At 40.9% G+C, this 16,524-nt stretch overlaps 1 protein-coding gene across 1 annotated transcript in view; it reads right to left on the bottom strand.

Annotated features, from left to right (window-relative positions):
• The window catches only part of GALNT2 (polypeptide N-acetylgalactosaminyltransferase 2), an 87,214-nt gene that overhangs the window by 40,525 nt on the left and 30,165 nt on the right, over positions 1-16,524 (bottom strand). The window contains exons 5-8 of the mRNA XM_025194727.1: positions 10,618-10,716; positions 10,444-10,511; positions 9,729-9,794; positions 5,641-5,762 (exon numbers count right to left, since the gene is read on the bottom strand). Of these exons, the coding sequence (XP_025050512.1) occupies positions 5,641-5,762; positions 9,729-9,794; positions 10,444-10,511; positions 10,618-10,716 (355 nt within the window). The remainder of the gene's footprint in view (positions 1-5,640; positions 5,763-9,728; positions 9,795-10,443; positions 10,512-10,617; positions 10,717-16,524) is intronic.

Below are 16,524 nucleotides of genomic sequence, written 5' to 3'. Positions count from 1 at the left end.
TACGTTGTGTAACTTAACTACAGAGAAAAATGGTCACTGAATGTGTTGTCAAAGGATCACTCAATTAAAATAGCTGGAAAATGACAGAATTTAAAATAATCCACTAAACTACAGAAGTGGAAATGTACATAAAATAAAAAAAAAATGAAAGCCTCCAAAAATATCTGAACAGGAGTCAGATATTTCAGGCTATGTCTATATCTGGAGCCTCCATACTCTGATAAAATTCTCTCTGAAATTTCCATTTTCTACCGCAGTTTTATATTTGACATAGGTGAGTATGGTGATCTGAAAAGTGTTCAAAGCACCTGTTACATTAGGGGGAGAAACTGCCACAATGAGGCCACACTGCCTGTCAGGCCCTAAGAACTCATTTATACCTAGGGCTGGATGTACTGGGTTATATGGCAGTTGGCTGCGCTAGCTATTCATTTTTCTGGGATTTTTCCCAGGCCACAAAACCCAGCTTGGTTAAATTTCACTTCAGTATTCATACACTAGCCCACTGGTATTGTAGCACATTTGAGGAGACTATTTGAACAAAACTCTCTCTAGCTCCTATATAGGTACAAAAACCACATGGTAATCTTAAGAGCTCAGAGGGCATCCTTTCAATATATTCCTCTCTAACTGTTTTCCTGATAACAGCCTTGTTTTTCTCCCATGATATAAACTGATGTGTGTTTTGCAGCAGAGTAGGCAGAGTTTTTATGTATTCTCAGAACAATAATTGCAGAGTGCTACAAAACAGTTAATGCTTATAAATTGTTAAAAAAAGACCTGCGGGCCTCAACTGAGAGAGATTCAGAAACACCGATTGAAAAAATTAAAAGCAACTGTTCCTTTGAAGTGGCCTTTATTTAAAGCAGACTTGCTGGACACTTACTTTCCTTGCTGATCCTATAAGGAATCTGATCTGCATTTTGATAACTAAAAAAAGCCAAGGGAAAATATGGTAAAGTTTTGCTCTGTTCTGTAGATTTTGTAGTTATTTTGCAATGAAACATGGAACTCAAATTGTGTGTGCTTCATAATGATTAGAGTAAAGGGAAATAAAAAGTGTGAAAATAAGTGCCTGGAAACTGGTCGTACTGGTACTTTAATTCTTTTAATATTGGGTAGAGGCACAATGAAGATGCTAGAAATTTAGACTATTGTAAACTCTACTCCAGTCATCAGGAATTAGTAAGAATTCTACAGGGTTTGCTTCCCTCCCTCCCCTATTAGTATTCTAGAGGATCTCAAAACTTTGAACCAGAATTAGGATTCACAACATCCCTTGGAGAAATTATGAATATCTTCATGGTGATATCTGCTAGACCACTAGTGGCTCATTTGAAGACACGCAGCAAATTTAAAACAGACATGGGAACAGAACCCAAATATTATTCCTCATCACACTGCCATTCTGTTATCATCTAGGCTAGAGACAGACATTACACATAAACTGGTTTACGTGATCTAAAACTGGTTTAAACCTGTAACAGAACAAATGTTCAGTGCACATAAACCAGTCTGAAAATAGTTGAAACTGGTTTGAGATAAACCTGGTTGAATGTAGGTTAACCGATTTGAATGGCTGAATGTAGAGTTAACCGATTTGGTTCAGACCAGTTTATGCAATGTCTGTTCCAGACCCCTTGCTGGTTTAAGATAAATCGGACTCCCCCAGCATCCCAGCATGCTCTCTGGGCTGGGCGGGGCTCTGTACTCCACATCAGGGCTGGCTCCTCCCCTCTGCATCTGCCTGGCTTCTCTGTGCTCAGCAGTGATTATTCCCCCCCCGCCCCTTTAGCAAACACCTCTGGATTAGCTAGCAGACCACATGCTGGCTACAGTCCATGCTGTAGGAGACAAAGGCAGACAGGCTTTTTGGAGCTAATCAACAGGTACCTTAATGTACTTCTTTGGAAATGTTTGAGAAGAGCTGTTTGCTCCCCTCCCTCCCTCTTACCACTCTCTGCTAAGCACAAATTCCCTTCTCCCCTCTGCCTTTGAGGAGGTGTCTATTAGCCAGCAGACCACATGCTGGGTCTGTGCTGAGTCAACAGATAGGTGGTAATGTCTCTGTCATTTTCTTAATGGGGCAATAAACACTGAGATAAGGGTGATAAACACTTATCAGCTTCCCCCTTTGCCCCGCCCTCCAGCTTCCTGGCCTGTCAGTTTGCTGTAGACAGTATACAGATGCAGGGAGGAAGAATGAAAAGCTCCATATCATCAACAGATGCATGCACTGCACACCCTGCCTTGCCCTCAGAGTGCTATCCCAGGGCTGCAGGCTGGCAACACCCCTACCCCTTGAGCAGCCAGTGGGGAAAAGCCAGGGACTGCAGGCAGGGTTGGGGTTTACACTCCTCCCTAATCAGAGCCTTGCTGGGGCCTCCCTCAGTTTAGCTGTCTGGAAAGGCAGGGAAGGCTGCTCTAGTGCCTCCTGGCTTCTAGCCTGAGCCACTGCAGGCATGTGCCTGAATTTCCTCAGTCCAGAAGGATTGTCTGTATGGTTGGAAACCAGTTCAACCTAGCTAGATTAGACTAACCTGCAAAGGTTGAATCAATTCAAGCTCAGGCTTTTTTGAATGTCTGTCCCTAGTCCTAAAGATCTAGTTTGTTTAAAATCTGCTACTGTCAAATGTGCTACTCAAAGTTTATATAGGTTTGGTGTATATTCCATCCTTGCTATACATCATTTATCTTTAGGTCCTGTACTAGCTTGATTGTAATGTGTCGTGTTCATTTAAGTAGATGAGAGAGAAGTGGAAAGTTGAAGCTCTCTCTCTCTCTCTCTCTCAAAATATTAGTATTTTATTTCTATATATTTATTAATTCAAATTATTATGTAATATAATAATACTAATATTAATATATAGAGATAGATAGCTCCAACTTTCCAATTCTCTTCCTTATCTACTTAAATTAACATGACACATCTTTAGGTTCTGTACTAGCTTGACTGACGTGCATGATGGACATAATATACATTATTAATTTTCAGTCCCTGTCAAACTGAACAGACTTTACCAACCCCTCAAATCATGTAAATGTGTATCTTACCTTTCCCAAAAGGGCAGAAAATACTATACACCTTTAACTCCTACCCCAAAAAAGAAGTTGGGACTTTGATTACACTTAAAGCTTATTTAACAGTACGCTAAGCTAGTTTCACTCTTTACACTGTACCGATATTCATACATCAAATTCAGCACCCTTCTAGACTCAAACATATGATTAATGTGATTAGTGTATATCTACATTTATGCTGCTCAGGGCAGCTCAAGACCACATGACAATAGTTAAGGAAAGAAGTTTAAGTGCATTTCATCATCTCCAGCTACCTGAAAGTAGCTGATATGTGCAACAATATGTACATCAGTTTCTTTTGTAAAGAAGATCATTTACTAATCTTAGTTCCCCATTAGCCTACTAGCACTTCAAGATGGTGCTACATTCTGTTGTTATGGAAGTGTTGAATACATTTCCTCCCTCTCACTTTAATTTCCTAAAACATTAAAGTGTTGCCTGCAAAGTTCATTGTGGCAATGCAGCAACAGAGAAACAGAAAAGCAGAAGTTCACCGGATGAGGAGCAGGGAATCTGTCCTCTACAAAAAGAGTCACAGTAGCTCAATGTTCCCATTCACTTTGTCTCCAAGTAAGTAGAGGCTCCAGTCCAGCTGCACTTGAAAGCAGTTCCCAATCTCTATTTTATATTGGTTTATGTTTGTAAGCCAAGGTTTCCTGCAACCATTTGCTCCTTCTGGAGCAACCAGTTGAAGAGCTTGCTGGGGGGGGCGGCTTTCTACTCTCTTTCGAGATGAAAGTGGAGGGGGAGATTTTTCTAAGTTTTGAAGCTTGCTGCAATCTCAGATAAATGGGGCTCTTAAATAATACACGTTATGAAAATAAAAATAATTGTAGCACCTGTATATTTAGCTTCAAGGCACTTCATAGGCATTAATCATTTATATTAGTACTGTCAAACTTCAACCAAGTTATTAATATTTGAAAACAGAATTCTAATAATCATACACAAATCATGCACTATAGCAACTACAGTGACTCTGGAAATAAAAATTAGTAGCAAGACTTCACAGAACCAAACAGCAAAAACCACCAAAAACAGTTCACAACTGTGAGTTACTGCAGACAAACTACACTATGCTCAACCTGTCCTGAATAGTTAACGTGTAGAATGTGTTTTGTTTTGTTTATTTTTAAAGGTAGGAATAGTGGGTAGTGTTAGGACATTTGCAAGATAGAGCACATAACAGAAACCATTTTAGGTATAATGGCTGCATTTACAATTCAGGCTGGACATAAGGAAGAACTTCTTTACTGTCCGAGCCCCCAAGGTTTGGAATAGACTGCTGCCAGAGGTGGTTCAAGCACCCACTTTAAATATCTTCAAGGCACATTTGGATGTTTACCTTGCTGGGATCCTATGATCCCTGCTGACTTCCTGCCCCTGGGGCAGGGGGCTGGACTCTATCTTTGGGGTCCCTTCCAGCCTGAATGTCTATGAAATAATGTGTTTGGCATTCCAAACAGCAGCATTCTTGGCTTAAGTTTTAAGTATTCAGTTGCTGAACTGATAAAAGTGTTCTAAGCAATATGCCTGTCTATTTTTCATGTTTTTTTCCCTAGCTCAGATATCTTTTCCAGAGAGAATGAGATTAGAGTAGGGTGATTCTAAGAGGAAACAGGTACATTCAGAGAACATTTTAATGAGCAGGGGGAAAGTAAAAAGAAGGCCAACTGCCCTTTTCACATTTTTATACAGTGCTGTCTAGTGCAATGTTTGTTTTTTTCCACTACTTGAGCAGAATTTGTCAAATTTGAAAATGATTGCTTACTAAGGAATATATAAAGTAGAGGTAAGACAAGGAGGGAAACAGCACATATGAACACTCTTAACCTGTCTTGTCAATGGTTCTCCAGAGACATAAATTAAGCTGAAATATCAGAGAACCAAATACCCACAGCTCCTACAAGCTTCCCATGTAGGATAGATGGACCAATGTCTCTTTCCTGGCCTGAATCTCCCTTCACAACAGCCATCAAGTATATTCAAATACAGCCACTCCTCACTTAACTTCACAGTTATGTTCCTGAAAAATGTGACTTTAAGCAAAACGATGTTAAGTGAATCCAATTACATCACAGTAGTTGCCTACTAGCAGGCAGCGGCCAAACAACGATATAACCGAACAATGAGTAACTTTAAATGAGTATGTTCTCTAATAGATTAGCAACGCAATAATGAAACAATGTTAACTGGGATGATGTTAAGTGAGGGGTACCTATACGTGGCATTATGCTAAAATGGTACTGGCTGAAGAGGAAGTAATGCTCGTCAGCTTTTAGAAACAGTTGAAACAATGACAGGTCACAAAAAAACCCAGGAAGCATGTATTTTACTTTAAAGATTATCATAAATACTTACATAGATTATGCTCTGCTGTTTACAATTTAAATGAACAAGAACTGAGAACTCATCATGAATGATGAATTAATTGTTGAATGATGAGCTGTTGCACAATCCATATTGTCCTGTTTACTCTGACTACAGAGAAAATCATTTTGTGCAAGGTACATCATATCAATCATTTTTCAATCAGGTAAGCAGACACCTTATACTAACCTCAGCTACTCTCTCCAGAAGAGGTTCCAGCCAGTGCTCATTACATTCACAGTGACTATCCAGAAACGTCAATACTTTAGCCTGTGCTGCATCTGCCCCTCTGACACGAGAGCGCATCAAGCCTTGGAAGAAAGATTTAAGAAGTCATCATTGGAGAAAGACTCAACTGTAATGAGACAAAATTACAATGCTCTAAAAAGAAAGGCAGTAATGCTCCTATCCAGCCAGCCCACAAGCCTTTTATAAAAACAGGCTGCTCACTGAGGTTCAGTGAATTAGATGACAAAAACTTCTTACCTAAGAAGTGGGTTAATAATGTTGCTATAGATGTGATGGCAAGAAGCAGAATTTGTTTGGTAATGTCTATTACTAAGCCAACTATATAGTTAGAAGAGATATTAAACAAGCTTTTTTGTCTAGGAGTGGAAGTCACCATTTTGTTTGGCTTCTTGCTGCCTCATGGTGTAAAATTTCCAACCCCAAATCTGAGGAATGGGTGCCCAAAAGCTCATCTCTCCAAGCTATAGTTTGTCCAAAAAATATATATATTGCCGAACAAATTCTGCTTCTTGCAGGATAAAGACTGGGATACATAGCTTGTATATTAATTTTGACAGAGAAGTAATAACTATAGTTACACCAGTATAATCATTAGTATAACAACTATGTCTAAAGGTACATTAGACTCGTATAGCTTCTTCATCCTTACAGAAATGAACAGTACCAGAATGAGGGCCTTTATGACCGGCACAACCAGTCACATTAGGGAGCTGCACCACTTAATCTATGCTTAGTATAGTGAAAATGTACCTATGTGCTTAGGTAAGTCCCAACTTTACCATACACTTGCAATGGCAGATTCGTAGGAGATGCTGTTGTTAAGTCTCTCCCATTTCTTAAGTCTTTGGATTTCTTGAACAGGCTCTTTATTCCTACCTCCTCAATTGTTTCCAGGTTGGCTTCAGCCTTGTCTCAAACTGCTAAAGTAACCAGCCCTTTTTTATTCCATTTCTAAGAGCCTTTGCTCAATTTCCATTCCTTTCTTATGCTTCTGTGACTTACGGTTTTAGTCCTATTCAGCTAATCATTGGCTTAATGGAACTCCTAGCGAAGACTCCTTTTCTCCTCTGGGCTATCTCAAGATTTATGAGGGATTTCTATGCCCCACCCCCCCACAAACATTTGTTCCCCAGGAGACCTCTTCTGCTCTTACCACTGCAGATAGTTCTCAAATGCACCTACCCATCCTTTTATTTCACAAAGTCCTGCTTTTTTCTTAAATAAAATATACTAAGCCCCCTGTCCTACCTCCTCTATTTTACTCTAACAGTTAATAAGCTATTCTCTTCCCTATCATTCCAGGCCAATAACTACACATTTCTTTAGCTTCCCATTTTCCTTTTGTCTTTGCACATCAGTGTCCATCAAGTCACCTTGTTTTGCCATCTAACATTCCAAAATACAGCCCTACTTCTCAAAGTCTCATTCAAAGTATGATAGCCAGCTTTTTCCTCTTAAGCCGTTTCAAGTTTTTTTTTCCTGCTGCAGTCTGGCATTTAGCAGCTAAATCACCCCCTCCCCTGAGCTTCCTTGTACTGATCTAGTCTCACATGAATTTGAAAACATCTTACTTGTATGGTTCTGCCCTATTTAGCACTTCGTTTCATTGCTCCCTACCTTGCCATGTTGCCAGCCTTGGCCATTTTCAAGGGGCCTAGGCCAAGCTGCAGAAGTGTTGCTAAGCAGAGGGCCCCAAAAGCCTGTTTCTGAGTTATCGTAGTGTGAACCTTTGCAGATGTGACAACTAACTTGGTCAGCAAGTAAAGGAAGCCATCAAACACAATTAAACAAAGCACAAGGCCTGAAAGGAGATAAGGGAGGACCATACATTAAATAATCCAAATACACTACATCAAAGCTTTATCTTAAAATAGTAGTAGTAGTGATTGATATAATCAAATGTATTAGGTGTCATTTTGTTATAATGGATATATTCTTGTTAAGATGCTTAGATAATATGTAGAAACAAAAATAGCCTGGTCAGAGAAGACCATAAATTAAGGGTAAAAACAAAAATAAAACAAACAGGCCAGCATTGAGTAACACTCCACAACGGGAAAGGAAGAGCAATAAGAATCCTTCCTCTTTCTTTCCCAAGGATATAAATCCTAACTAATTGACACTTAATTCCACAAGAGATCTGGTTTAGTCCAGTTTCAAAAGTTTCAGCAAAACAAAAGAAATTCAAATAAAACCAATTGGAGATCATTTATTGAAATATTAGAACCAGCCATCTATACTTATTGGGCATAGGCTGGAGGGAAAGTTTGGAGAACTCAGCAAAATTGAGAAGATCTGTTACAATGTGCATGCCACCTTCCTCCCCCATTTTGTCTCCCCCCCAACCGGTACAGGTGAGAATCTATGTTGTGCTCTTATGGGTAGCCAAATAGACTATGGGATAAATGCTTATTTTCATGTTTTAAAGTGAAAGCAGATAAAAGGTTGGGCTGTAGACCCATTTCTGCCTCTTACCAGAAGCCCACCCACAAAGTTAACTGTAATCTGGGTAACAGCTGTTACCCAGATGTTTAACTGTAAACTGTAAACTGTTACCCAGATTACAAAGTTAACTGTAATCTGGGTAACAGCTATTTATCACACCTTTTACTTCCCTTTGTCTCTCCTTAGTTCCATTCTGACTGTTTTTAATATAGCTCCCTTCAAACTAGAATCCATCTCTGGAGCACCAACTATCTTCATTTTCCTTTTCCTCAACTCTTTGCCCTAAAATCTAGCCTTGGCATCTTTTTTTCAGCTAGCATCTTCTCTACCTTCTTGCTCTGCAAGTTAAGCTTTCCCTAAAATCAGACTTTCTAATTTGTTTGATACAACTCTTTTCTTTTGATTCCTCATACCTCATGTCCCTGTCTCCTCCTCTTACCCTCGTGTTCCACTTTCTCATTTACTCTTATTCTCGTTCCTCCTACATTTTAGTTTGTACAGACCATGTCATCATTGAAATATTATTCTAAACTTCTGCTTTCTATTTTTATTTCCTAAATATTAAAGACATGCAAGTGACAAAAAGGTAACCTTAAAAGGTTTCCTTTAAAATATATTCCATTAAATTTGTACATAACTGCATAATAAGGAAAAGTAAATCTTTATGAAAAAACAAATGGCTAGTTCTTCAGGGAAGGAATTATATCTTTAGTCCATCTAAAGCACCATGAAACCTGAAATCATTATCATTGTTTGTAAGTTACTTTTTTCCGGTACATGCATCATCAGTAAAATATCTGGCAAACCAATTAGTTCCGCTTTTCACACTGATGCATCTCTCTGCGTATGAACTAGAAAAAAATCAGTTCACCCGCTAAATTCTACAGTATCGTGCAGAGATAAGTAAGATAAAGTCTGTTACCACTCCAAAGGCTCTTTACTGTAAATCAGCTTTCCATAATGGTTACCTTGTTCTTTTTAAGTGCTGTTTTGATCTGGAAAACATTACTGGCTTACTTATATCCCTGATCTAGTAAAACCTTGCTTTTCTGACAAAGTTTTGTTTACAAGCATATTCCAAAGAAAATATTCAAGCATTGAGTGCTCAGGAGTATGGAAATTCTTGTGCACAGTGTAATTAGTCATAACATATCAAGGTAGTATGTGCGCCAATGCTGGTTTTTGAATAGTTGTTCCAAAGGCAAAATTGGCAGGATAGTAGCTGAGCATTTATAAAAATGAATAAGCACACATTTGGTACTTTAGTCAACTATCAGTTATTTCAACAGCTGTAGGACAGTAATTAGACTAACTGCCATATCTAAGGCTGTAAACCCAACATTCAAGAAGTACCTAGCTAATGAAATGAGACTAATTGCAAAGTGAATGGTAAGTAAGAGAGAAAGATGAATTTTAAATTAGATTAGATACTTGTCACTGTTGCATAATTAGCACATATTTTTATTTTTCAGTACTAAATGATCAATTCTTCTTTTTTGCACTAAAGATAAAGAATGGTGTATTTAAAATACATAGTAGTTTAATCTGTACTTTTCTCTCCCCAGAGTTCACAAATATCTCACCTTCTCGACGGTCATTTCGAAGAATACGCACTCTCTCTATTTTCCCCAAGAGAGCACCATCCTCAGCTGCAAGACAATAATTAAATGAATAATTAACCCCACATTGATATAATTATTTTAAATATCATAACAAAAGATACAAGAAATTCAAGTTTGTAAATATTCACATTAATCTTAATTTATTTGTGACCTATGATCACCATGGCTAAGGCATTCAGGGAGGCAACGTAGCTACATTCTTAAAAGATCTCTGCCATCATATGCTGCACCTTTCTAGAGGACTTTGCCAACACAGCTATAAAATCAACACAGCAATAGCAAGAAAGATGCTGTCATGTATATAAGCCCTAACTTTTAACCAAAAGTTATGCTTCACTGTTCATATAATTTATTCAAGTTAGACATCATATTAGCTAAAAGTTTCTAATTCTTTAGTTTTATTAATAGCAGTAAGAAAGAAAGACTTTAGTTTTCTTTAGTTTTATTAATAGCAGTAAGAAAGAAAGACTTTTTTCTTTCTTTTTTTTCTCATCTTAAATGATTGTTAGTGTCAGAATCCATTTACACCACTAATACAAAATATTTGGTATAAATATCAGTCATTTATAATAAAAGCCTCTTAAAGGAGTATGGCAAGTCCTTTTTCTCCAGAGTGTATTGGACTCTAACTTGACAACTCAAAGTCCCATACTTCAGGCTCTACAAGTGTACTTACGATCATTGCTGTAGTCATCAACTAATATAATTTCCTTGATAAGGTGTGATGGACTTTTTTTAAGAACACTGCAATAAAAGGAAACCAATACTAATCAGTGTTTACTTTCCATGTCACAGTCATTTGCAATACATAGGGGTTTTCAGGGCAACAGGGTACATCTCTTTGGTATACCTGACAACTGTTCGAAGTAAAGCAGATCTTGCCTCGTTATGAAAGGTGATCACTACACTAGTGGCTGGCAAGTCTATCCGCCACTGCTTCCGTTGACACCTAAAGACAAAAAAAACCCTTTAAATTAAGAAGACAGTACTCCCACATAGTACTCATAGTAAATGATCCCCATCACAAAGCTGTCACCCATAAGGTTATTATATGTTACTACAATTTTTCTGCTTTAGAAGCATGAAATAGTTAGCTCTGAGAGGGAACGCTAGAATAAAAATTTCCTCTTTCTGCCAATTCTGGCTGATGCAGTGGTACATACTGCCAGGCATTATAACTACCACATGAGTGAGGTAGCAAAAGGATGCGTTCAGAAAAAAAAAAATCACGGTCTATCAACGGTGAAGTACACACTAGATACTGGCACACCAGACTGCATTATAGTTAACTAATATTAGAATGCTTAGCTGCTAGCCATATTCAAGCTCTCGCTAAACCTCTCCAAACTGTGACAACAGGGCTCCAATTTGCTGAGCTATCAGCTAATAGTAACACTTTGAAATTCAAAGTACAGTGCAAGTGTCTTAACAAACTAATTTATTGAGACAGGCAAGGTTCTTTGAGTAGAAGTGATATCTGTTTGAAGATCTTGGTCTAATAAAAGATATCAAATCTACTCAAAGAACTTTGCCTGCCTATGACCTTAGACCAACACCGCTACAACCAAAAACCCAGCAATTTATTGAGAAACATTTGAAACAATAGAATTAACTGAGTCAGTCAACCACTTGCCCTTCTTTTGATCTCTTGAATTTTTGGGGATGAACACGAAGCGACTGATGCATTCAAACCTAGGGATGTGCATTATAGATATATCTCCATTCTAGCATGTTAGTAATTAAAGATCTTTTTAGTGTACTCTGCATACCAGCAACTAGCAAGGAGTTAACCAACTGTTCAGCAGCTAGCAAAACAAAAGTTAGATCTTTCTTTTTATTGGACAGGTTTCAGTTGTTGCTTGAATTTAGCCACAAAGTTAAATGTCAGAATGATTACTATTTTTATTGCCTCATCATTTTAGCATATCATAAAGGAAGAGTTGGAAGTAAAGCTGCCATGCTGCCAGCTTGATTCTGCGGTAGAGGAGACAGCTGATGTTTTTCCAACCATCCCTCCTTCTTCCCACAAGTTGGCATCTGGGGCAAATGCCCTGGTCTCCCTGCCTAGTTATGTGACAGGTTCAATAGGTAAAATGGAAATACTGCTTGATCATGTAAGTGGATAGTTGAGAATTAATTCTGTAAAAAATTACTCAAGAAGCTGAAAATAACTTGCTCAGGTTATTGTTTGTAGGATCCACGTGTTAAAATTTATGCTTTAAACAAAAGAGCCCCACAGATATTAAGGCACTTTTTAGGTTAGAGAAAAATTAAAATGTTATTGCTAGGAGATGAATCAGAAAGAAGCCCTTGCCACAGAAATATTTTGAGGCCAGTAAATAACTGAAAAAGTAAAGCTTTATTTGGACTAAAATCCTCCTTTGTCCTTTAAAACGCTTGCTCCCTCAAATGGATACACATTTTACAATCCTGACTGTAGTACTTACATTACAAACACAGATTAATGAGAGCAACTATCAATACATTAAAAAAGAAAAAAAGTAGTACACTAGCTACTCTTAACAACTAAACAAAGAAAAGCTCCCACTAGTGACCTATGTGATATTAATACTTAAACTGTAAGATATTAGAAATAAAAAATAAAAAATCTTTTTCTTTTGACTTCAATGGAATGGAAATTTAAAAAGCACTTCATAATGGTTACAGCTAATGAAGTATATTTTTACAAACCCAATTATAGGCGGATGAATAAATCTCTCCAAAAAAGTCAAACTGAATCAATCTTTTTTTTTTGGTTTGGATCAATGCCTGCTCTGTCTCCCACTCCCAACATATATTTGTAGGTTAACACTGTGGCCTTGCTCTCAGGTACAAGCCTACAAACCCATATTTATAGATCCAAAATTCAGAATCTGAAAAGCAAAAGCAGCAGTGCCCTGATGTTCAGTTGATTAAAACACTAGCTAATCCTTCCAAACAGCGATAGTGGTAGAATATTCTATCTAAATCAACTCATTTTTCATCTACTTTAATGGCCCAAATTTAATCTAAGGGATTTAAATCTGAATAGAACAAAATCCCAGGATACGTAAATCCTGCAGGACTGCATGACATTAAGCTGCTTAAAAATCTCATTGACAGATTTGAAAAACACTATTAACAAGTGCATATTTATTCCCCTTCAAAATTAACAGAGATGGGGAAAGTCTTACATATCCCTAGGCCTCTTATAAGGCAATACACAGGACAAAGGCCTCTTATAAGGCAATACACAGGACAAAAGGACTTAACAATATTTCTCAACAGCGTATAATAATGTATGGGGACCCATGTAACTCTCACCATTGCGTTTGAAGATCTCTAGTTAAATATTAGAGGCAGAGTCTTCATAGTGGGTAGCCTTGACTAGCTGCACCATTACCTAACTAAAACTCAACATACCAGACCTAAATCATTGCTAAAAATACACAATAAAATTCTTTTCTGGTAAAAAATGTTGGATTCTTATTTAAAATTTTAAGTCAACATGGCTGGGATTGTTACCTTCTGTATCCAAGAACAGAGTTCACAGGATCATAGGAAAGTAGGACTAGTAGAGACTTCCCAAGGTCATCTAGTTCAGCCCCCTGCTTCACACAGGATTGTCCCTGACTAAATTATCCCAGCCAAGTGTCCATCCAACCTGCTGCTAAAAGTTCCCAGAGATGGGGATTCCACAACTTCTCTAGGTAGCCTGTTGCAATGCTTGACTGATCACCCTTATAGCCAGAAAACTTCTCATAAAGCACCAACCTAAACTTCCTCTGCTGCACATTGAAACTGTTGCTCCTAATCCTGTCTCCTACAGCTACAAAAAATCCCACCTTCCATTTTCTCTGTAATTTCTCTGCAGGTATTTGAAGACTCTTATCAAATTCCCCTCAGTCTTTTCTTCCCTGGACTAAGTAACCTTTAGCTCTTTCAGCCTTCCCTCAAAACTTTTGCTTCCCAGGCCCTTAATAATTTTTATTGCTCTGTGCAGGACTCATTCCAAACTGTCCACATCCTTCTTGACGTGTGGGGCCCAAAACTGGACATCAGTACTCCAGGTGAGGCCTTGCCAGTGCGGAACAAAATGGAATAGTCACTTCCCTTGATTTGCAAGCGACAGTCCTGTTAATTCAACCCAGTGTGCTGTCAGCTTTTGTGTGTGTGCACGTGCACTTGTGCAACAAGAGCACACAGCTGACTTGTTTACATCTCAGAGTCAACTGTAACCCTCAGATCTTGCTCTGAGGTACTGCAGCCCAGCCACTCATTCCCCCATCTGTAGATGTTCGTACGGTTATTTCAACCTAAATGCAGGATTTTGCTCTTGTCCTTGTCAAATCTCATCCTGCCGATCGTGGATCATTTATCTGGTCATTCAAGTCATTCTGGATTCTAGCCCTGTTCTGCAGAGTGTCGGCAACTCCATCCAACTTGGTGTCATCTGTAGATTTGCTAAGCATGCACTCAATCTCATCATCCAAATCATTCATGGAGACATTGAACAATATCAGACCCAGGATGGACTCCCAAGGACCCTCGCTTAATATTTCCTGCCACTAGACATCGAGCCATTGATGACTACTTACTGAGCACAATGACCCAACCAGTTATGTATCCACCTTGCAATACTTTAGTCTAGCCAATATTTCCTAATCATGTTAATGAGAATGTCCTGGGAGAGAGTGTCAAAGTCTTGCTAAAGTCAAATACTGTATTTACTCAAGTACAAGGTGAGATTCTCCAACCCATCAGCGTGGGGCAGGGGAAGCCCCTCATCTTAAGGTTTGTGTACAAAGTGGGGGAGGGGGAAGGCAGGGGGCTGCTCAGGATCCGACTCTGGCCCTCAGTCAAAGAGTCACACCCAGAACAGCTTCCTGCCCCTCCTGTGCTTACCCGTTGCAGCTTGTCCCCCCACACCCCACCACCTTTCCTCCAGCTTACAGTGAGCAGCAGCTCAGCTCTGGCTCATGTTAGGCTCCCTCCCGGGCATGGAGTACGTGGAAATTCTGCCCCCTGCCCAGCCAATCATCAGCACAAACACTGGCCAAGCAGGGGCCATGCTGCATTCAGTAGTGCCAACACTGCTGCATGGCTGGCAGAGGCTGTGCTTCTGCTTGCTGTGCTCCATGTGCCTGAGCAGTGTCTGACAGTAAGGGCAGAGTGGGAGGGGAAAACAGACAGAGGCTGTAGGGGAGCTGGGGTTGTCGGGTGGAAGGGGGGCAGAAAGGCTGCAAGGGAAAGAAGTGGTGGGGGAACAGAGGACAAGGGGACCACCTAACGCAAGGGAAAGAAGTGGTGGGGGAACAGAGGGCAAGGGGACCACCTACCCCCCCCTGCCCCAGCCACCGCTTTTTCTTCTATAGTAGTGGGCAGGGGAGAAAATATAAAAGACAGCCCTCCAATAATTAGATTCTATACCTGGAAAATTATAACAAATTTATAAATTTTCCATATACTGAATCTAATTATTGGGGGGTCATCTTAAACTCAGGGACAACTTAGATTCATGTAAGTACAGTATATCACATCTACAGCTTTAACCCATCCACAGAGCCTGTCACCTTATCATAGAAGGAAATCAGGTTGGTCAGGCATGACTTGATCTCGATGGGCACAGCCAGACAATCAGTTACGTGCCACTTGCCCCATCTCAAACCCCTTTGAGGTGGGGCAAGAGGCATATGCAGGAACAAACTTGCAGTGCGGGGGGAAAATTAGACTGCTGGATATGGGGTCAAAAAAACCTGCTCCACAGAAGAGCGGAGCAAGGCACGGTCTGGGACCGTGCCAAGAAATCAGTCCTCCAAAAGAGATGCTCTAGCTGACAGCAGAGTGTTTCTTTCATTCTCCTGCTGTCTCAGCCCCTGGCGCTGTCCAAGGTAATGATTGCCCAGTGCTGACGATTGGCTGGGTTGGTGGGGGTGGGGTGGGGAGGAGGGAGGTTCATGGGTGTAGGTGGGTGAGGGGTGGCAGGGTGATGTGGGGGGGTTTGGGGAGTGGCAGGGGGGGATGTTCCCAGGGCTGCAGGGGGTATGGACCCAGCCCAGCCCTGTGCGGCTCACTAGTTCAGCTTTGCACCAGAGCGGGTCACAGGGCTCCGGGAGGCGTGCACAGGACCCATGGCCAGGCAGCGGAAGCAGCCCCAGAGCCGGCAGAACCCATGTGGGCATGACTTGCGGTCCCCACACACCACAGCGGGTCCTGCTGCCATGGGAATGGCCTGGCCAGGCGGCAGAGGAGCCCCAAGGATGGCAGGATCCAGCTGGGCCCAGCACATGGTCTCCACGTGCCGCACTGGGTCCTGCCACCAAGGGCCTGGCCCAGCCGGGCATCAGACAAGCCCCAAGGGCGGCAGGATCCGGCTGGGCCCAGCATGCAGTCCCCGTGTGCTGTGCCAGGTCCTGCCACCATGGCCCGGCCTGACCCAGCGGCAGAGAGGCCCTCAGGGTGGCTAGGTCCGGCATGCAGTCCTCACTTGCTGTGCTGGGTCCTGCCACCGTGGCCCAGCCAGGCAGCAGAGGCACCCCAGGACCCAGCTAGGCCCAGCACGCGGTCCCCGTGTCCTGCTCTGGGTCCTGGCACCATGGCCCGGCCCTGCCAGGCAGCAGAGAGGCCCCAGGGCCGGCAACACCTGGCATGCTGCCATGGCTCAGAGTGCCCCACTCCCGCTGCTGCTCCTAAAGTTAAGTTATCGGCCCTGGGCAAGGGGCTATGGCCCTCCAGGAGAGGGAGCGGGCATTCCATGTGCTGTGGGGGGGGGGGGGGG

This window comes from Alligator sinensis, unplaced genomic scaffold (assembly GCF_000455745.1).
Source record: "Alligator sinensis unplaced genomic scaffold, ASM45574v1 scaffold448_1, whole genome shotgun sequence".
NCBI lineage: Eukaryota > Metazoa > Chordata > Crocodylia > Alligatoridae > Alligator > Alligator sinensis.
The sequence above is the reverse complement of the archived record's forward strand: the minus strand, read 5'-3'. Positions and strand labels throughout refer to the sequence as shown.